The sequence below is a fragment of the Salvelinus fontinalis genome, chromosome 21 (genome assembly GCF_029448725.1).
Source record: "Salvelinus fontinalis isolate EN_2023a chromosome 21, ASM2944872v1, whole genome shotgun sequence".
NCBI classification, from domain to species: domain Eukaryota; kingdom Metazoa; phylum Chordata; class Actinopteri; order Salmoniformes; family Salmonidae; genus Salvelinus; species Salvelinus fontinalis.
The window spans coordinates 45251873-45274519 of NC_074685.1; the positions used below are offsets into that span (position 1 = coordinate 45251873).

At 41.9% G+C, this 22647-nt stretch overlaps 1 protein-coding gene across 1 annotated transcript; it reads right to left on the reverse strand.

The window, feature by feature from the left end:
* Positions 1–4387: 4387 nt before the first annotated feature.
* On the reverse strand, positions 4388–15376 carry fut10 (fucosyltransferase 10). Its single transcript, XM_055875449.1, has 4 exons — positions 15117–15376; positions 14148–14427; positions 5256–6091; positions 4388–4916 (listed from the first exon to the last, which is right to left on the reverse strand). Exons 1-4 carry the CDS (start codon positions 15204–15206, stop codon positions 4686–4688), a joined length of 1437 nt encoding a protein of 478 aa, XP_055731424.1. The 5' UTR covers positions 15207–15376; the 3' UTR covers positions 4388–4685.
* Between the last annotated feature and the right edge of the window lie 7271 nt (positions 15377–22647).

Below are 22647 nucleotides of genomic sequence, written 5' to 3' on the forward strand. Positions count from 1 at the left end.
TATAAACGCAACATGTAAAGTGTTGGTCCAATGTTTCATGAGCTGAAAAAATAAAAATAAATTCCAGAAATTGTCCATATGCGCAAAAAGCTTATTTCGCTCAAATTTTGTGCACAAATTTGTTTACATCCCCGTTAGTGAACATTTCTCCTTTGCCAAGATAATCCATCCACCTGACAGGTGTGGCATATCAAGAAGCTGCTTTAACAGCATGATCATTACACAGGTGCACCTCGTGCTTGGGACAATAAAAGGCCACTCTAAAATGTGCAGTTTTGTCACACAACGCAATGCCACAGATGTCTCAAGTTTTGAGGGAGTGTGCAAATTGTATGCTGACTGCAGGAAAGTCCAACAGAGATGTTGCCAGATCATTTTATGTTGATTTCTCTATCATAAGCAGCCTCCAATGTCATTTTAGAGAATTTGGCAGTACATCCAACCGGCCTTACAACCGCAATCCACATGTATGGTGTCGTGTGGGCGAGCGGTTTGCTGATGTCAACGTTGTGAACAGAGTGCCCCGTGGGAGTATGGTATGGGCAGGCATAAATCAAATTGTATTGGTCACATACATATGGTTAGGAGATGTGCGAGTGTAGTGTAATGCTTGTGCGTCTAGTTCCGACAGTGCAGTAATATCTAACAAGTAATCGAACAAGTCAACAACAACTACCTAATACACACAAATCTAAAGGGATGGTATAAGAATATGTACATATGAATATATGCATGAGCGATGACTGAGCGGCTTAGGCAATATCCAATAGATGGTATAAAATACAGTATATACATGAGATGAGTATGTAAGATACGTGAACTTTATTAAAGTGGCATTATTAAAGTGACTAGTGATCCATTTATTAAAGTGGCCAATGATTTCGAGTCTGACCTCGCCTTCTGGATGTAGTGCTGTGAACAGGCAGTGGCTCGGGTGGTTGTTGTCCTTGATGATCTTTAAGGCCTTCCTGTCACATCGGGTGCTGTAGGTGTCCTGGCGGGCAGGTAGTTTGCCCCCGGTGATGCATTGTGCAGACCATACCACCCTCTGGAGAGCCTTGCGGTTGAGATTGGTGCAGTTGCCGTACCAGGCGTGGATACAGCCCGACAGGATGCTCTCAATTGTGGATCTTTACAAGTTTGTGAGGGTTCTAGGTAACAATGCAAATTTCTTCAGCCTCCTGAGGTTGAAGAGGCGCTGTTACACCTTCTTCACCACACTGTCTGTGTGGGTGGACCTTTTCAGTTTGTCAGTGATGTGTACACCGGGGAACATAAAACTTTCTACCTTCTCCACTGCTGTCCCGTTGATGGGTGATGCTCCCTCTGCTGTTTCCTGAAGTCCACGATCATCTCCTTTGTTTTTTTAACATTGAATGAGAGGTTGTTTTCCTGACACCACACTCCGAGTGCCCTCACCTCCTCCCAGTAGGCTGTCTCGTCACTGTTGGTAATCAAGTCCACTGCTGTTGTGTTGTCTGCAAACTTGATGATTGAGTTGGAGGCGTGCATGGCCACGCAGTCATGAGTGAACTGGGAGTACAGGAGGGGGCTGAGCACGCATCCTTGTGGGGCCCCAGTGTTGAGGATCAGCAAAGTGGAGGTGTTGTTTCCTACCTTCACCACCTGGGGGCGGCCCGTCAGAAAGTCCAGGACCCAATTGCACACGGCGGAGTTGAGACCCAGGGCCTCAAGCCTAATGATAAGCTTGGAGGGTACTATGGTGTTGAATGCTGAGCTGTAGTCAATGAACAGCATTCTTACATAGGTATTCCTAATGTCCAGATGGGATAGGGCAGTGTGCAGTGTGATGGCGATTGTATCGTCTGTGGACCTATTGGGACGGTATGCAAATTGAATTGGGTCTAAGGTGGCAGGTAAGGTGGAGGTGATATGATCCTTGACTAGTCTCTCAAAGCACTTTATAATGACAGAAGAGAGTGCTACGTGGCGATCGTCATTTAGTTCAGTTATCTTTGCCTTCTTGGGTACATGGACAATGGTGGCCATCTTGAAGCATGTGAGGACAGCAGACTGATATAGGGAGAGATTGAATATGTCCGTAAACATACCAGCCAGCTGGTCTGCGCATGCTCTGAGGACGCGGCTAGGGATGCCGTCTGGGCCGGCAGCCTTGCGAAGGTTAACACGTTTAAGTGTCTTACTTACGTCAGCCACGGAGAAGGAGAGGCCTGCAGTCCTTGGTAGCGGGCCGCGTCGGTGGCACTGTATTATCCTCAAAGCGGGCAAAGAATGTGTTTAGTTTGTCCGGAAGCAAGACATCGGTGTCCGTGACGTGGCTGGTTTTCTTTTTGTAGTCCGTGATTGTCTGTAGACCCTGCCACGTACGTCTCATATCTGAGCCGTTGTATTGTGACTCCACTTTGTCCCTATACCGACATTTCGCTTGTTTGATTACCTTATGGAGAGAATAACTACTGTTTGTATTCGGCCAAATTCCCAGTCATCTTTCCATGGTTAAATGCAGTGTTTCGCGCTTTCAGTTTTGCGCAAATGCCGCCATCTATCCACAGTTTCTGGTTAGGGTAGGTTAATAGTCACAGTGGGTATATTATCGCCAATGCTTTCCTTATAAACTCACTCACCGAATCAGTGTATAAATCGATGTTATTCTCTGAGGCTGCCCAGAACATTTCCCAGTCCGCGTGTTCAAAACAATGTTGAAGCGTGGATTCCGATTAGTCAAACGAGAGTTGAATATTCTTGTCACGGGCACATCCTGTTTGAGTTTCTGCCTATAGGATGGTAGTAGCAAAATGGAGTCGGGTCGGATTTACCGAAGAGAGGGCGGGGGAGGGCCTTGTATGCATCGCGGAAGAGTAGCAGTGATCCAGTGTATTGCCCGCACGAGCGCTACAATCAATATGCTGGTAGAATTTAGGTAGCCTTGTTCTCAAATTTGCTTTGTTAAAATCCACAGCTACAATAAATGCAGCCTCGGTATATATGGCTTCCAGTTTGCATGGAGTCCAGTGAAGTTCCTTGAGGGCCGTCGTGGTATTGGCTTGAGGGTGGGATATACACGGCTGTGACAATCACCAACGAGAATTATCTTGGGAGATAATACCGTCGGCATTTGATTGTAAGGAATTCTAGGTCAGGTGAACAAACGGACTTGAGTTCCTGTATGTTGTTACGATTACACAATGAGTTGTTAATCATGAAGCATACACCCCTGCCATTCTTCCCAGAGAGATGTTTATTTCTGTGGGCACGACACATGAAGAATCCCAGTGGCTGTTCCGACTGTTTCCGTGAAACAGAGAATTTTACAATCTCTGATGTCTCTCTGGGAAGCAACCCTTGTCCTAATTATGTGTACCTTGTTGTCTAGAGACTGGACATTGGCAAGTAATATAATCGTAAGCGGTGGGTGGTGTGCACGCCTATGAACTCTGACCAGGAGGCTGCTCCATCTACCTCTTCTGCGGCGACGTTGTTTTGGGTCGGCCTCTGGGATTAGATCCAATGTCCTGGAAGGTCGTATTCCTGGTCGAAATGTTGGTAAGTTGACTTCACTCTGATATCTTGGCTGTATGTATTAACGTTTTCTGGGCTAACAATGTAAAAAATAATATATAAAAAACTACTGCATAGTTTCCAAAGGACAGTCGGCGCCAACTTGCTAATGCTACGGACAACAAACACAATTGCATTTTATCGATGGCAATTTGAATGCACAGAGATACCATGATGAGATCCTAAGGCCCACTGTCATGCCATTCATCTGCCTCCATCACCTCATGTTTCAGCATGATAATTCATGGTCCAATGTCGCAAGGATCTGCACACAATTCCTGGAAGCTGAAAATGTCCCAGTTCTTCCATGGCCTGCATACTCAGACATGTCACCCATTGAGGATACTCTGGATCGTTGTGTACAACAGCGTGTTCCAGTTCCCGCCAATAACCAGCAACACAATCAGCAACACTCTAACGTAACAAAATGTGGGAAAAGTCAAGGGGTCTGAATACTTTCCGAAGACACTGTATGCAAAGGAGATATGTCACGCTGCACGAGGCAAATGGTGGTCACACCAGATACTGACTGGTTTTCTGATCCACTTCCCTACCTTTTTTTTAAGGTATTTTTGTTCAGTATAGAACATGGAAAGTAAATGTTTTCTTATGAACGTTTTAATAGATAAAAAAAAAAAATGCAATACAAAGTTAACGTAAAAACCAAATAAAAACAAGATAAAAGCAGTATGGTAAATTGACACTGTTGCTTTAAATGTAAAAATAACATTTGTAAGGCGATGACATATTCCTATTCCTGAACGTGACAGAGGTGTCGACTCCTGAAGGAATTTGGTTTAAGGAAGATTAAGGAAGGTTTCTTAAGAAAGACGAGACATTCTCTCACTTTTAGAATCGCACACATTTTTTTATTTTTTGGTCGGCAACTATGGTTGATAACAATAGCTATACAGCAAGCTATCTTTTGAAATATTAAAGATATGAAACATATTGATCAAAAGTTATTGTGTGATTGTCATGTTCAACCATTAGTCATCATATGTGGACCATTTTCATTTTCATAGTGCTTCTGAACTTTGACACACCACCAAAGCACTGGGTGGCCATAGAAAAATGATACTGTATCACTGTAATATAACAAGGGTCCTTTCTATGTGAATTATAGTTTTAGTATTAGTAGGGTTTTAGTCAGTGAATACTTCCCTCCAGTACTGCTCCACAGTGAAATTCTTGTTCCTCTCAGCCAAGTGACGCAATGCCCTAGCCTCTTTCTTGGACTGCTCGTAACTGGCAGTCCAAATTCCTCTTCCTCGCAAAGATGTCCGGTTTCTAGGGCCTGAAGCAAAGTCAAATACCCTCGGAAGTGGACACTTTAGGTGGTTTCCCTCTGCTTTCCAGGTTTTAGGAACAAGGCCCTGTTTGGGAAGCAGAAATATTACTATATAGGCACACTAGAAAAACACAATACTGGTGCATGTCTATTTCTGACTAGCTTGAATATTATTATTATTAACACAATATTGTGTTCCAGTCTTGTAATGTTATAATTTAAAGCCAAATGTATTTTGTATTGTGTGTATGGACCATGGGATAACTAGCTGTCATCATGGAGTCAGCTAATGGGGATCCAAATTAAGAATCTGTATAATCAACTATTTACTGTCAAACCGTTTACACACCAAGTAAATAGTACTCTAAGGAATGAGCAACCTTATCATTAGATGTCACAAATAAAACAGTTCAGTTCATGTTACCTTTTTCTGTCTGTCGATGTTCTCCCACACCCTGCTGCACACCATGCACTCAAACACATCTATGTAGTTCTCCTGTGTCAGATCCTGGACTCCCCATGGGCGTTCCTTCAGCTCCTTTACCAACTCCAGGTTGGAGACTTCACGCTTCAACTTCCACTCCAGATAAGTGGCATACTCCCCATCGTCCTCATCTAGTCTCTTTAGATACAGAGCCAGTTGTTCAGGAGGCTCGTCTGGGACGACTACAACTGCACTACTGTTGCTCGGCAGCCATTGCCGAACATTGGGAGCCCCGTAATACACAGGGACCACCCCAAGTTTGAGAGGCCTCCATAGTTTCTCGGTGATGTAGTCGTCGCAGATGGCGTTCTCAAAGGCCAGAATGAATTTGTACTGGGCCAGGATCTGGTAGAAGGCCTGCTCCTCCATGGCAATCGAGTCCCTCAGATGGGAAGGCAGGTCCTTGTTATGGAGGCATTGTCCATAGGAATCAACCCTGATGTGCTTCATTAACTCTCTCACATAGGCATCCCGATCCGACGGAGGGTCGCAGTCTGACTGGACGTACACCACTGGGGCAAGTGTTTTCCTCAGCTTATTCTTTTGGTTGAGGGGCACCAGGTAGGTCAGAGAGGTCAGAACCTCCAGGTTCTCCAGGTACTGGGAGGTGAGGGGCAGCTGGGAGTGCTGGCTGAAGGTGGCCGTGTGGTTAAAGAGGGTGATGACGGGCTCGTGGAAGAGCTTGTAGTTGTTTTTGGGCGACTCTTCGTGAAACAAGGCCCACTGGTGGTGCGCTCTCCTCGGCAGAGGAAGACTCTCGATGTTGAAATCGGTGCCTGGTTTGATTCAAGAGGGTTGGAAAGGGGAGACATTAGTATAGAGTTTATGTGTCTTGAATGTGAAGGGTCAGCACATTGAATGCAATGCTGACCATTTTGCTTATTACATAAGTAATACGTAGAGTAGATTACCATAAAATGTGTTTTTTTATTCTTCCTTTTACTCATCTTGTCTGAGATGACAGACATATTACTCTGGGATCTGAAGACTGATGAAGTAACAGTTGTATGTCTTTCTGCCTTGCAGTGTTTATAATAGGATGCCAGGTATTTTGTTATCATCAGAAATGTTCAAATCAATGTGTCTCGGATATATCCTCTTAAATCGGGTGCACTTCTGTCCTTTTCTAGGCTGTCAATATATATAGGAAATCCTCAATGAGAAGGTTATTATCAAATCAAATTCTATTCGTCACAGACCTTACCGTGAAATCCTTACTTACAACCCCTTAACCAATAATACAGTTCACGAAATAGAGTTAAGAAAATATTTACGAAATAAACTAAGGTAAAAAAATAAATAAGGCTATATACAGGGGGTAGGGGTAAAGTGACTATGAATGTAGGTGGGGGGGGGGGGGGGGGTCAATGTAAATAGTCTGGGTGTCCATTTGATGAATTGTTCAGCAGTCTAACTGCTTGGGGGTAGAAGCTGTTAAGGAGCAGCTGTTAATATACTCTAATAAGATATATATAGGAAATCCTCAATGAGAAGGTTAATATTACAGTAATAATAAGATATATAAAGGAAATCCTCAATGAGAAGGTTAATATTACAGTAATAATAAGATATGTATAGGAAATCCTCAATGAGAAGGTTAATATTTTTCTAATAAGATATTTATAGGAAATCCTCAATGAGAAGGTTAATATTATTCTAATAAGATATATATAGGAAATCCTCAATGAGAAGGTTAATATTACAGTAATACTAAGATATACACTACCGTTCAAACGTTTGAGGTAACTTAGAAATATTATTGTTTTTGAAAGAAAAGCAACTTTTTAGTCCATTAAAATAACATCAAATTGATCAAAAATACAGTGTAGACATTGTTAATGTTGTAAATGACGATTGCAGCTGGAAACGACTGATATTTTTATGGAATATCTACATAAGCCCATTATCAGCAACCATCACTCCTGTGTTCCAATGGCACGCTGTGTTAGCTAATCCAAATTTAGAATTTTGCAGTTATGTTAGCACAGCTGAAAACTGTCATGCTGATTAAAGAAGCAATAAAACTGGCCTTCTTTAGACTAGTTGAGTATCTAGAGCATCAGCATTTGTGGGTTCGATTACAGGCTCAAAATGGCCAGAAACAAATAACTTTCTTCTGAAACCCGTCAGTCTATTCTTGTTCAGAGAAATGAAGGCTATTCTATGCGAGAAATTGCCAAGAAACTGAAGATCTGGTACAACGCTGTGTACCACTCCCTTCACAGAACAGCGCAAACTAGCTCTAACCAGAATAGAAAGAGGAGTTGGAGGCCCCAGTGTCAAACTGAGTAAGAGGACAAGTACATTAGAGTGTCTAGTTTGAGAAACAGATGCCTCCCAAGCCCTCAACTGGCAGTTTCATTAAATAGTGCCCGCAAAACACCAGTCTCAACGTCAACAGTGAATAAGCGACTCTGGGATGCTGGCCTTCTAAGCAGAGTTGCAAAGAAAAAGCCATATCTCAGACTGGTCAATAAAAAGAAAAGATTAAGATGGGCAAAAGAGGGGGGGGCGAAATATATTTCTCCCTTGGGCAAAGAAATTCAAAAGGGGTGATGGTTTTAATTAATAATAACTTTGATCCAAATGTGCAACTTGTCCAAACAGATCCTCAAGGTAGATGGATTATTTTAAATATGTTATTGGACAATAAACATATATGTCTTATTAACCTATACGGTCCGAATAATGATGATCCAAGCTTCTTTGACAATATATATAAGAATGTGTCAACTCTACAAGCAACACTAGACTCTATTATTATAGTGGGAGATTTTAATACGGTCTTAAATACCTCTATGGACCGGAAAGGAAATCACACTACAAACTATCACCCTCAGGCACTTAAGGAAATCAGGAATGTCATGGATATATTGGAATTAGTGGATATATGGAGACTTAAATACCCTGACCTAGTGAGATATACATGGCGGAGGCTTAATCAAGCTAGTCGCCTTGACTACTTTCTTATATCATTCTCTCTGGCACCAAAAGTTAAAAAGTGTTTGATAGGGGACAGAATGCGGTCGGACCATCACATAATTGGCATATATATTACTCTTACAGAATTTCCACGTGGGCGAGGATATTGGAAATTTAATCAAAGCCTACTAGATGATAAATTGTTTAGAACTAGGACAGAAGAATTTATAACTGACTTTTTTAGACATAACATAGGTACAGCAGATCCCCATATTGTATGGGACACTTTTAAGTGTGCCTTTAGAGGCCATGCAATTCAGTACTCATCTATAAAACAAAAGCAATTTCGATCAAAAGAGTCCATATTAACAAAGGAAATTGAAGGACTAACAGTACAGTTAGATAACAATAAAAACGGTACCATAGAGGCACAGAATAAGTTAGAGGAAAAACAAAAAGAAATGGAGGAACTTATTCAAGAAAGATCCAGTGTAATATATTACAAAAATAAAGCGAACTGGATGGAATATGGGGAAAAATGCACCAAATTCTTTTTCAATCTTCAATATAGAAATGCTACCAAAAAAAACGTATTAAAACTTGTTACAAATGATGGAGTCACGCATGATTCACCAAATGATATTTTGAAAGAGGAAGTAAAGTACTTTAAGAATATATTTTCGTTTCAGGCTCCTCCATCTCCACTAACTGAAACTAATTGTATGGATTTTTTCCCTAATAATAATGTAAAATTAACATCTGTACAGAAAGACTCATGTGAAGGCCTAATTACAGAGGAGGAACTACTTGATGCAATTGTGGCCTTTAAGGATGGGAAAACTCCAGGACTGGATGGCATACCAGTGGAAGTATACAAATTTTTTTTTGATATACTCAAAGGACCATTATTAGCTTGTTTTAACCACTCCTATATAAATGATAGATTATCAGACACGCAACAAGAAGGTGTGATATCATTATTACTGAAACAGGACCCAAGTGGTATATATAAAGATCCAGTCCATTTAAAAAATTGGAGACCTCTTACACTTCAGTGTTGTGATGCAAAAATCCTAGCAAAATGCTTGGCGCATAGAATAAAAAAAGTTTTGTCAGATATTATTCATCCTAACCAGACAGGTTTTTTACATGGACGATACATTGGAGATAATATAAGGCAAGTACTGGAAACAATAGAACACTATGAAATATCGGGGACACCAGGCCTGGTTTTCATAGCTGATTTTGAAAAGGCTTTTGATAAAGTACGACTGGAGTTTATATATACACTGCTCAAAAAAATAAAGGGAACACTTAAACAACACAATGTAACTCCAAGTCAATCACACTTCTGTGAAATCAAACTGTCCACTTAGGAAGCAACACTGATTGACAATAAATTTCACATGCTGTTGTGCAAATGGAATAGACAAAAGGTGGAAATTATAGGCAATTAGCAAGACACCCCCCAAAACAGGAGTGATTCTGCTGGTGGTGACCACAGACCACTTCTCAGTTCCTATGCTTCCTGGCTGATGTTTTGGTCACTTTTGAATGCTGGCGGTGCTCTCACTCTAGTGGTAGCATGAGACGGAGTCTACAACCCACACAAGTGGCTCAGGTAGTGCAGTTCATCCAGGATGGCACATCAATGAGAACTGTGGCAAAAAGGTTTGCTGTGTCTGTCAGCGTAGTGTCCAGAGCATGCAGGCGCTACCAGGAGACAGGCCAGTACATCAGGAGACGTGGAGGAGGCCGTAGGAGGGCAACAACCCAGCAGCAGGACCGCTACCTCCGACTTTGTGCAAGGAGGTGCACTGCCAGCGCCCTGCAAAATGACCTCCAGCAGGCCACCAGCATCCCGGAGTTGCCTCTTCACTGTTGACGTTGAGACTAGTGTTTTGCGGGTACTATTTTTGTCCTATATATATATATATATCCCAGCCCCTGGGATAAAAAGGCCTTTCGACTTTTGGTAGGCCGTCATTGTAAATAAGAATTTGTTCTTTAACTGACTTGCCTTGTTAAATAAAGGTTAAATATTTTAGTTTTTAAATCAAATTCCCCAGAGACCAAGCCCAAATCTCCATCATTTGCGTGAAGAAAAGATTGAAATACAGAGGACGGAGGTCTGGGTGCCTTGTGAGAATTTGTTGGCGAGTGAGTAAACACTAAAGAAGGAAGTACCAGTGACTCACTCAATAAGGAAGTGGTCAGATGAAGCGGATGATACACTACAGGACTGTTTGGCTAGCACAGACAGGAATATGTTCAGGGATTCATCCAATGGCATTGAGGAGTATACCACCTCAGTCACCGGCTTTATCAATAAGTGCATCGACGACATTTCCCAACCAGAAGCTATGGGATTACAGGCAACATCCGCACCAGGCTAAAGGCTAGAGTTGAGCTTTCAAGGAATGGGACACTAATCCTGACGCTTATAAGAAATCCCACTATGCCCTCAGACGAACCATCAAACAGGCAAAAGGTCAAAACAGGACTAAGATTGAACCCTACTACACCAACTCTGATGCTCGTCGGATGTGTCAGGGCTTGCAAACTATTACGGACTGCAAAGGGAAACTCAGTCGCGAGCTGCCCAGTGATGCGAACCTACCAGACAAAAAATGCCTTTTATGTATGATCACGCTCTCCATAGCTGATGTGAGCAAGACCTTTAAACAGGTCAACATTCACAAAGCTGCGGTGCCAGACGGGTTACCAGGACGTGTACTCCGAGCATGCGCGGACCAACTGGCAACTGACATTTTCAACCTCTCCTTGTTTCAAACAGACCACCATAGTTCTTGTGCCCCAAAAAGCGAAGGTAACCTGCCTAAATGATTACGTCGGTAGCCATGAAGTCCTTTGAAAGGCTGGTCATGGCTCACATCCATCATGCCAGAAACCCTAGACCCACTCCAATTCGCATACCGCCCCAACAGATCCACAGATGACCCAATCTCAATTGCACTCCACAATGCCCTTTCCCACCTGGACAAAAGGAACACCTATGTGAGAATGCTGTTCATTGACTACAGCTCAGCTTTCAACACCATTGTGCCCACCAAGCTCATCACTAAGCTAAGGACTGAACACCTCCCTCTGCAACTGGATCCTGGACTTCCTGATGGGCCGCCCCTAGGTGGTCAGGGTAGGCAACAACACATCTGCCATGCTGATCCTCAACACTGGGGCACCTAAGGAGTGCGTGCTTAGTCCCTTCCTGTACTCCCTGTTCACCCACGACTGCGTGGCCAAGCACGACTCCAACACCAGTTCGCTGATGACACAAAAGTGGTAGGCCTGATCACCGACAACGATGAGACCGCCTATAGGGAAGAGATCAGAGACCTGACAGTGTGGTGCCAGGACAACAACCTCTCAATGTGAGCAAGACAAAGGAGCTGATCGTGGACTATTGGAAAAGGAGGACCGAACATCGACGGGACTGAAGTGGAGCGGGTCGAGAGTCTCAAATTCCTTGGTGTCCAAATCACCAAAAAACTATCATGGTCAAAACACACCAAGACAGTTGTGAAGAGGGCACAACAACACCTTTTCCCCCTCAGGAGGCTGAAAAGATTTGGGGTGGGTCCCCAGATCCTCAAAAAGTTGCACCATCGAGAGGATCCTGACCGGTGGCATCACCGCCAGGTATGGCAACTGCTCGGCATCTGACCATAAGGCGCTACAGAGGGAAGTGCGTACGGCCCAGTACATCACTGAGGCCAAGCTTCCTGACATCCAGGACCTATATACTAGGCGGTGTCAGAGGAAGGCCCAAAAAATTGTCCAAAACTCCAGTCACCCAAGTCATAGACTGTTCTCTCTGCTACCGCATGGCAAGCGGTACCAGAGTGCCAAGTCTTGGACCAAAAGGCTCCTTAACAGCTTCTACCCCCAAGCCATAAGACTGCTGAACAATTCATCAAATGGCCACCAGACTATTTACATTGACCCCCCTTTGTTTTTACACTGTCGCTACTCGCTGTTTATTATCTATGCATAGTCACATTACAAATGACCTCGACCAACTTGTAACCCTGCATATTGACTCAGTACCGGTACCGCCTGTATAGAGCCTCGTTATTGTTATGTAAATGTATTGTGTTACTTTTTGATTGATGAGATTTGTTTTACTTTAGTTTATTTTGTAAATATTTTATTAAGTCTATTTCTTGAACTGCATTGTTGGTTAAGGGCTTATAAGTAAGCATTTCACAGTAAGGTCTACACCTGTTGTATTCGAATCATGTGACAAATAACATTTTATTTCATAAATTCATTGGAGTTAACTGCACCTCAGAAATTGCAACCCAAATAAGTAACAGACACATCTCAACATGAACTGTTTATAGGAGACTGGCCATGGTCGATTTGCTGCAAAGAAACCACTACTAAAGGACAACAATAAGAAGATACTTGCTTGGGCCAAGAAAGACAAGCAATGGACATTATACCTGTGGAAATCTGTCCTTTGCTCTGATGAGTCCAAATTGGAGATTTTTGGTTCCAACCGCCATGTCTTTGTGAGACGCAGAGTAGATGAACAGATTATTTCTGCATGTGTGGTTCCCACCATGAAGCATGGAGGAGGTGGTGTGATGGTGTGGGGGTGCCTTGCTGGTGACACTGTCTGTGATTTATTTAGAATTCAAGGCACACTTAACCAGCATGGCTACCACAGAATTATGTAGCGAACTCGATCCCATCTGGTTTGCGCACAATAATTTGTTTTTCAACAAGACAATGACCCAAACCACACCTCCAGGCTGTGTAAAGGTTATTTGGCCAAGAAGGAGAGTGATGAGTACAGCATCAGACGACCTGGCCTCCACAATCACCCGACCTCAAACCCAATTGAGATGGTTTGGGATGAGTTGGACCGCAGAGTGAAGGAAAAGCAGCCAACAAGTCTCTCAAGACTGTTGGAAAAGCATTCGTCGTGAAGCTGGTTGAGAGAATGCTAAGAGTGTGCAAAGGTGTCATCAAGTCAAAGGGTGGCTACTTTGAAGAATCTCAAATATAAAATATATTTTGATTTGTTTAACACTTTTTTGGTTACTACATGATTCTATATGTGTTATTTCATAGCTTTGATGTCTTCACTATTATTCACCACTGTAGAAAATAGTACAAAAAAGTAAAACCCTTGAATGAGTAGGTGTGTTCAAACTTTTGACTGGTACTGTCTATAGGAAATCCTCAATGAGAAGGTTAATATTTACTGCAATAATAAGCATATGGATGTACACAATTCAAATGGATACATATAACTGTATAGTTCACTCTGAGAAAATCATGGTTAGAACCAAGGTATGAGGTAAGAACCAAATGTGATTCTGAACATACATTAAACTGTATTGCAATTCCATCAAGAGTTTTTAAAGCTATACACATTAGGCAGGCCTACAGGATATGCAAATATTATCTATCATCAATGACTGTTTCACAATAAGGTGTTCTAGGGTCAACTATGTACTTGGAAACAGTTGAACCAATAGAGTTACTTACAGCTGCAATACCAGGGCCTTCTCTTCAGCTTGGACCTACACAACAATGGCTCCCTCTAGTGTACATTTGATTATGTTTACTCAAATCAAATCAGAGGATGCTAATGTTATAACAAACCATCCATGTAGATGATTACACCACAACAAAGATGGCCTAATCAGTTTTCACTTGACTGTAAAAATGTACTACATCTTGTCCTCCTTCAAGCCTCTTGTCAACTAGGCTAAGTATCAGGAAAACAAACAATTAATCTATATCAAACACCATACCAAGTTAAAATAATGATGTACACTTAACTTCAGGAACTATACAGACCCATACATTGTACATTTTGTAATTTTCAGATGTTCCTATAGTTTCAACAAATTAATAAAAAGTAAAAAGTCTCACCATAGAAAAGGAAGGCCTGTGTAGATGGGTGAGAGTAGAGGGTCCTGTTGATGGTGAAGAAGCACTTGTTTGTCCCACACTCTCCTAGTCGGCCAATCTCTCCTGTTAGTGGGGACCACCATACAATGTAAGGGTACTGGCCCTCTGGACCTCCAGGGGAGGTTCTCTCACCGGCCAACAGTCCGCTGCCATGTAAACGGTGTCTCCAACCTGACTCATGTAGGTCCCTTGGAGGGAGGATGTGTACTGTCCTTTCAAACTGACCAAGCTCCACCACCACCTATGCAAAGACAGAAAATCTATATAGTATCTTTTGGGAAATGTAGACCATCTTTTTGACACTACACTGTTTGGGAAGTATATGGATTTTGAACGATTCAGGTTATGGTCATTTTCATGAAGATGTGCAATGCATGCAATAACATGCACCTCAGCATAAACACACGCATGCAGTCTGACAGTAAAACCCCACAAAAGTATGATAATACATGCAATAATGCATGTATAGCTAAATTAATGAGTTTAAAATACCAACAGACATCTAATTCCATGCATTCTGGAATATACCAGTTACTGATATGGGATTGAGATGGTTAACCAGGTGGGAAAAGATAAGGAAATACCAGAGGTGAAAGAGATTCTAGTTTTCATCCCAGTATTAGTCAGATAGACCAGGCAGACCTAGGAACAGAGATTGGGGATGGAATCTATTGCGTTTCAGCATTTTCTACCTGCAAACAAAAGATAGGAATCAACACAACTCTCTATATGCAAATGCGTGCGTGCAAAGCGTTTGTTATTATATATAGTGCCACGTTCTTGAAGACACAATGTAAGCACTCCTAGAGCGGATACATTTCACAACGGTGGAAACCATTGGCGAGAAAAGGTCACTACTGTCGTGTACAACTGACAGTGTTTCTGTTCGACCTCGATACTTTTCGTTCATGTCACTGTAACGATAAATACCTGCAGAGTAATCAGAAGGAAAAGTACAGCTGATAGGCAGAGGAAGAAAACAAAAAGTTTCCTCAAAGAAACTATTGAAAGTCTTGCCATCTTTCGACTATTGTGAGCAGCACGGAGGGAAAAACTACTTGCTAAAACTCATATTCAAATGTTCCCTGTTCAGTGGCGTTTCTAAAAATTATTTCTAATTGTTTAATTGTATTAATAGCGAATAGCTTGTTTTGAAGTAGCGGAGATGCGCGCGGCCATTTTCCATATTTGTGTTGGCAATGAGGGGATTCGATTATCTGGCCTGGGTTATCAACGGTTGAAAAGTGATAGCATTCGTTTTGGAACCGGGCTGCCTCCTGGGTGTGAGCCAGGTGCCCAGTTCAAAGTCCACTCGAGAAATCGTCTCAAAACAAAAGTGATGTAGCCTAGGCTAGATTAAGCATGTTGAGTAATGAGTAGGAATCTGTGTTTTCACATTAAAAAATGATTGCTTTAAAAAAAACGCTTTATCTGCCTTCCCAATGAAAACTAGTTTGAACATTCTACCATATATTTCACAGAAAATATATATTGTATGTTTCTGAAAGATGTACCATGCTGCCTTGTTGACAACCTAACCGAACGGTGCAGATTACTGTTCCAGTTGAGATGGGCGCTCCTCCCTCACCGATTTTCGCCGTTCACATCACGGGCCATATACCGGTGCACCGCGGCTCAGGTTCATAGAGCTCCCTCGGCAGCTTCAGAAACGTCAGGGGAGGTCCCAAATCTCATTGGTTATTGTACCCTTCCGTCAATCAGAGACATCCTAGGAGTCTGATAGGCTTGTGCGATAAGCTAAATGAACGCATCAACAAACATACATGAAGATAAAATTGCATGAAATAGTACAAATACATTAAATGAGGCTTATAATTATAAGTAATTTTACATGATTGATTGATCTATGCTTTTTGCGGGTGGGGACAAATACATGACTCGGATGGATGTATGATAGGGCCTACTATGAAATGTTGGTAAAAATCCTGAAAAATTACGTTCAGTTGTATTACAGTAGTTGTATTGCACTACTTTCCGGGTGCAAGCTGTTGTTTCTCAGCCTAAACATTTGCTCCTGTGCCCATGTAGGGTGCCGTCTTTCGGATGGGACGTTAAACGGGTGTCCTGACTCTCTGAGGTCATTAAAGATCCCATGGCACTTATCGTAAGAGTAGGGGTGTTAACCCCGGTGTCCTGGCTAAATTCCCAACCTGGCCCTCAAACCATCATGGTCACCTAATAATCCCCAGTTTACAAGTTTACAATTGGCTCATTCATCCCCCTCCTCTCCCCTGTAACTATTCCCCAGGTCGTTGCTGCAAATGAGAACGTGTTCTCAGTCAACTTACCTGGTAAAATAACGGTAAAATAAAAAATAAATAAATAAAAATGTTTAAGGATGCCACAATGCTTGCTTAGCGAGTACCGCTTCCCCCTGATTCAGCTCATCCACGACTCGAAATCAGGACCTCCTGAAGCGTCCCAACCCATCTCACTATGGAAATGGCCTTCTTGAATGGAGCAAGGGGCGACACTTCATGCCGATGAGTGATTTTCACAGATCCCATCTGCTACACCAATCTATTCGGAGACCTACCTAGTGTCCACTTTAGATTGAATCAGTCCATGTGTGGGTTTGTTCTTTACAAGACCTTCACCTTCTCTTTCACATTTTTTTTCACTTCATGTAGGCCTTTTGTACATGTGAAATAGTATTCTTTGTCTGTTCCAGAGTTCTCCCTCTTAGAGCCAAAGTATCGTTGAAGAGGAGCGTTAACATTTTAACGTTTTAATAGCGTTAACATAACAAGTCATTTCCGATTGAGCCAACATATGCATCGTTGACCTTGAACACAGTCTCCACGACCACGGGAACATTGCCTTTAATTGTCAATGGCACGATAAAGCGGATCTTCAGCTTTGCGGATTGAATAGAGCCCTTTCTCTTCTTTCCTCTATTGAACTCTAAATCCCAAATTATTTTTTTAATAAAACCTTGATAATACAAAACAGGTCCACCTGAAACGGATGATGAGAAAAATATTGTCCAGAGATCTAGTCTTTCTTTATACAGTACAGGTATTTGTTCATGTGTATTCTGTCAAATGTTTGCCTTTAAGAAGAGACTATAAGAAAATGAGAGGCGTGAGACCACAGATGTAAATAAAGTGAATCAACAAAACAAATGCTGGGTACAGCACAAACCATTTTACACAATCAACAATTTTCAGCAAATAGTTATCTCAAATTAGTCTACAGGGATTTACACTCTAATTTTACTCATGGCATGAAATCTGATTGAACTCTGAAATATGTATGATGTAATGTCTTCCACTTAACAGTAACAGAATGGGAGGGGTAATTGACATCCTTCTTTTCTGTGTCCTAACTGAACTTTTCACCTAAATATTTACATCTTCCCAGTATCCTAACTGACCTCTTCACCTCTTTATTTACATCTGCCCAGTGTCCTAAATGACCTCTTCACCTGTTGATTTATATCTGTCCAGTGTCCTAAATGACCTCTTCACTTCTTTATTTATATCTGTCCAGTGTCCTAAATGACCTATTCACCTCTTTATTTATATCTGTCCAGTGTCCTAATTGACCCCTTCACCTCTTTATTTACATCTGCCCAGTGTCCTAACTGACCTCTTCACCTGTTAATTTATATCTGTCCAGTGTCCTAGCTGACCTCTTCACCTGTTAATTTAAACTACATGACCAAAAGTATGTGGACACCTGTTCGTGGATAATCTCATTCCATAATCATGGGCATTAATATGGAGTTGGTCCCCCCTTTAGCTGCTATAACAGCCTCCACTTATCTGGGAAGGCTTTCCATTGGATGTTGAAACATTGCTGTGTGGACTTGCTTCCATTCAGCCACAGGAGCATTAGTGAGGTCAGGCACTGATGTTGGGCGATTAGGCCTGGCTCGCAGTCGGAGATCAAATTCATCCCTAAGGTGTTCAATGGGGTTGAGGTCAGGGCTCTGGCCAGTCAAGTTCTTCCACATTGATCTCAACAAACCATTTCTGTATGGACCTTGCTTTATGCACGGGTGCATTGTCATGCTGAAACAGGAAAGGGCCTTCCCCAAACTGTTGCCACAAAGTTGGAAGCACAGAATCGTCGAGAATGTCATTGTATGCTGTAGCGTTAAGATTTCCCTTCATTGGATCTAAGGGGCCTAGCCCAAACATGAAAAACAGCCCCAGACCAATATTCCTCCTCCACCAAACTTTACAGTTGGCACTATTTATTAGGGCAGGTAGCGTTCTCTTGGCATCCGCCAAACCCAGATTCGTTTGTCGAACTACCAGATGGTGAAGCATGATTCATCACTCCGGCAAGTTTTACACCACTCCAGACAACGCTTGGCGTCGTGCATGGTGATCTTAGGCTTGTGTGCAGCTGCTGTACCATGGAAGACAATTTCATGAAGCTCCTGATGAACAGTTCTTGCACTGACGTTGCTTCCAGAGGCAGTTTGGAACTCGGTAGTGAGTGTTGCAACCAAGGACAGACAATTGTTGCATGCTATGCGCTTCAGCAATCTGCGGTCCCGTTCTGTGAGCTTGTGTGACCTACCACTTCACGGCTGAGCCGTTGTTGCTCCTAGATGTTTCCACTTCAAAATAACTGCACTTACAGCTGACCGGGGCAACTCTAGCAGGCCAGAAATTTGACAAACTGACTTGTTGGAAAGGTGGCATCCTATGACAGTGCCACGTTGAAAGTCACTGAGCTCTTTAGTAAGGACATTCTACTGCCAATATTTGTTTATGGAGATTGCATGGCTGTGTGCTGTCAACAACTGGTGTGGGTGAAAAAGCTGAATTAACTCATTTGAAGGGGTGTCCACATACTTTTGTGCATTTATTCATCTGAAATGCAGAAACTATCTGATCTGAAAAGATGCACAAAATGTACATTCACTCATGTCAGAATTTTGTCCAAATTTTTTAGATTCCGTCTTTCACAGTTGAAGTGTACCTATGATAAAAATTACAGACCTCTACATGCTTTGTAAGTAGGAAAAGCTGCAAAATTGGCAGTGTATTAAATACTTCTTCTCCCCACTGTATGTATATAGATATATATATATGTAAAAATCTGAAATTACATTTACATAAGTATTCAGACCCTTTACTCAGTACTTTGTTGAAGCACCTTTTGCAGCGATTACAGCCTAGTCTTCTTGGGTATGACACTACAAGCTTGGCACACCTGTTTTTGGGGAGTTTCTCCCATTCGTTTCTCCCACTCTCAAGCTCTGTCAGGTTAGATGGGGAGCATCGCTGCACTGCTATTTTCGGGTCTCTCCAGAGATGTTCAATGGGGTTCAAGTCCAGTTTCTGGCTGGGCCACTCAAGGACATTCAGAGACTTGTCCCCTAGCCACTCCTGCGTTGTCTTGGCTGTGTGCTTCGGGTCGTTGTCCTGTTGGAAGGTGAACCTTCGCCCCAGTCTGAAGTCCTGAGTGCTCTAGAGTAGGTTTTAATCAAGGATCTCTCTAGACTTTGCTCCGTTCATCTTTCCCTCGATCCTGACTAGTCTCCCAGTCCCTGCCGCTGAATAACATCCCCACAGCATGATGCTGCCGCCACCATACTTCACCGTAGGGATGGTGCCTGGTTTCCTCCAGATGTGATGCTTGGCATTCAGGCCAAAGATTTCAACCTTGGTTTCATCAGACCAGAGAATCTTGTTCTTGGTTTGAGAGTCTTTAGGTGCCAAACTCTAAGCGGGCTCTACCATAAAGGCCTGCCCAGTGTCCTAATTGACCTCTCCACCTCTTTTAAAAAAAATATCTGTCCAGTGTCTTTACTGGCCACTGCACATCTTTTTTTAAATATCTGCCCAGTGTCCTTACTGAGCTCTCCAACTATTTTTTTTAGAACTGCACAGTACCAGACAATGGGGATGAGACCATCCATACAAATAACTTTATATCTGGATCTATATACGTAAGAAAGCCATGACCCTGGATTTACAGTCAGAGCAAACAAGCCATTATTATATAGATTAGTACAGTATATAGTCTACCACGTGTAAATTATATTACATGACAATCATCCAGCAATAAGATAGTTATCTTTCACTTCACTCTTGTATTCTGAATATGACCATTTTGGTATTGCTGCTGTAGTTGAATTGAATAAAATATGCTATCTCATACATTTTTTCTTATTCGACTTGAAACAGCCTGGTCTCATAGACTAGACGTAACATAGTAAAAGTAAATCTTGGACAAATGAGTGTGATACGTTATGTTTGGTATGGTTACATAAGACAGATGGTTACTTCAGGCAAAAATGAAAGTAGGGTGGTTGATCGGGGTGGAGGGGTAGGCATATGACGCGAACATATGACGCGAGTTCAAATCTCAACACGGACAACTTTAGCATTTTAGCTACTTATTAACTTTTCAAGTACTTACTACTTTTTAGCTACTTTGCAACTACTTAGCATGTTAGCTAACCATTCCCCTAACCCTAACCTTAATTGTTTAACCTAACTCCTAAACTTAATCTTAACCCTAATCCCTAGCCTAGCTAACGTTAGCCAGCTAGCTAACATTAGTCACCTAGCTAGAATTCGTAACATGTCAGACATTTAGCAAATCTGTAACATATAGTGATTTAGAAAATGTGCAGCATATTGTACATTTTGGAAATTCGTAACATATAATACGAATTGTAATTTGTAACATATCATACAAAATGGGTGATGGATATGCCCAAATTAATACATATCATACAAATGTAACATCTCATACTAAATGGAGTGTTCTCGGATTCACATACAGAATAATACAAAATGCTCTGAGACCAGGTTGAAGGACAGAGTTGGGCGCATTTTTGAAAACCTTCAGTCTTTTCAGAGGGAAATAAACTGCATCACCCTGATAAGTTAGACTGAGGACAAATGGTTACGAGCTCGAGGCAAAAGTGTGAGACAGCTCACCTATCCTGCCAATTTTTAAAAGCATAGTTAAGAGTTATGGAGGCCTGACGCTGCTATGAGAATAAAGTACATTTGAATGGGCCTACAATCACACACAACCCACAATACAAAACAGGCTACCTAAATATGGTTCCCAATCAGATACAACGACTAACACCTGCCTCTGATTGAGAACCATATCAGGACAAACACATAGAAATAGACAAACTAGACATACAACATAGAATGCCCACTCGGATCACACCCTGACCAAACAAAACATAGAAACATACAAAGCAAACTATGGTCAGGGCGTGACACAGAGCTCACTCCGATAACTTTAGTAAAACTTGTAAAAGGGAACTTTTGGCATATTGCATTTTAAGTTGTGAACATGTCTTGCTGTTGGCTGACAGTAGCATTTGTGAACGGAATGAAGTGCTGCTCGGAGCCGGTTCTTTTCGATGAATGAATCCGATAAGCATGAAAAGGCTGAGAGAAAAGACTTGAAATGTCCTTCACTAGTAAAGGTCAGCAACACAGAAGACAACGAGGCAGAAAAATTCACGAGTAAAGGTCATCAACACAGAAGACAACGAGGCAAGAAATTCACTAGTAAAGGTCATCAACACATAAGACAGCGAGGCAGGAAATTCACTAATAAAGGTCATCAACATAGAAGACGAGGCAGGAAATTCACTAATAAAGGTCATCAACATAGAAGACGAGGCAGGAAATTCACTAGTTAAGGTCATCAACATAGAAGACAACGAGGCAGGAAACTGATAAGAGGAGACAGACTATTACTCTTTGATATTTATTGGATATGATTAATAATATTAATAAATATGATCTTTATTGGCTGGTCCCCTCTTAAGACCTGCTTAGAGTGCTGGATGTGTTTGTGTGTGTTAGAGTTCTCATCGGGCTTGAAAATTCGAGCCTGGTCTTACCCATGCTCGGTGAAATGAAGCCCAAGCCCAGGCCCGGTCCAACATCACTGAAATGTAAGCTCAAACCTGAAAAAAAGCCAGATTTCTAGAAAAATCATTGATTTAAATAGATGCTGAGAAAAATGCAGCAGAGGCGGACGTTAGTGAAATGTGAGGAGACGAGGAGACAGCCCTTGTCTCAGAAAAGCGAGGAGATAGGAAAACTCACCAAATATTGGAATAAAGTAGGCCAATGCAATTGAAGGCAATGTATAAAATTGTTGCTTATAGAACTACTGAAAGTCATATTTGTATTTGTATGTATTATGGATCTCCATTGCCAAGGCAGCAGCTACTCTTCCTGGGGTCCAGCAAATTAAGGCAGTTTATACAATTTTAAAACATTACAATACATTCACAGATTTCACAACACACTGTGTGCCCTGAGGCCCCTATTCCACCACAACCACATATCTACAGTACTAAATCCATGTGTTTGTGTGTGTATACTGCGTATGTTATCGTGTGTGTGTGTATGCATATGTCTGTGCCTATGTTTGTGTTGCTTCACAGTCCCCGCTGTTCCATAAGATGTTTTTTATCTGTTTTTTAAATCAA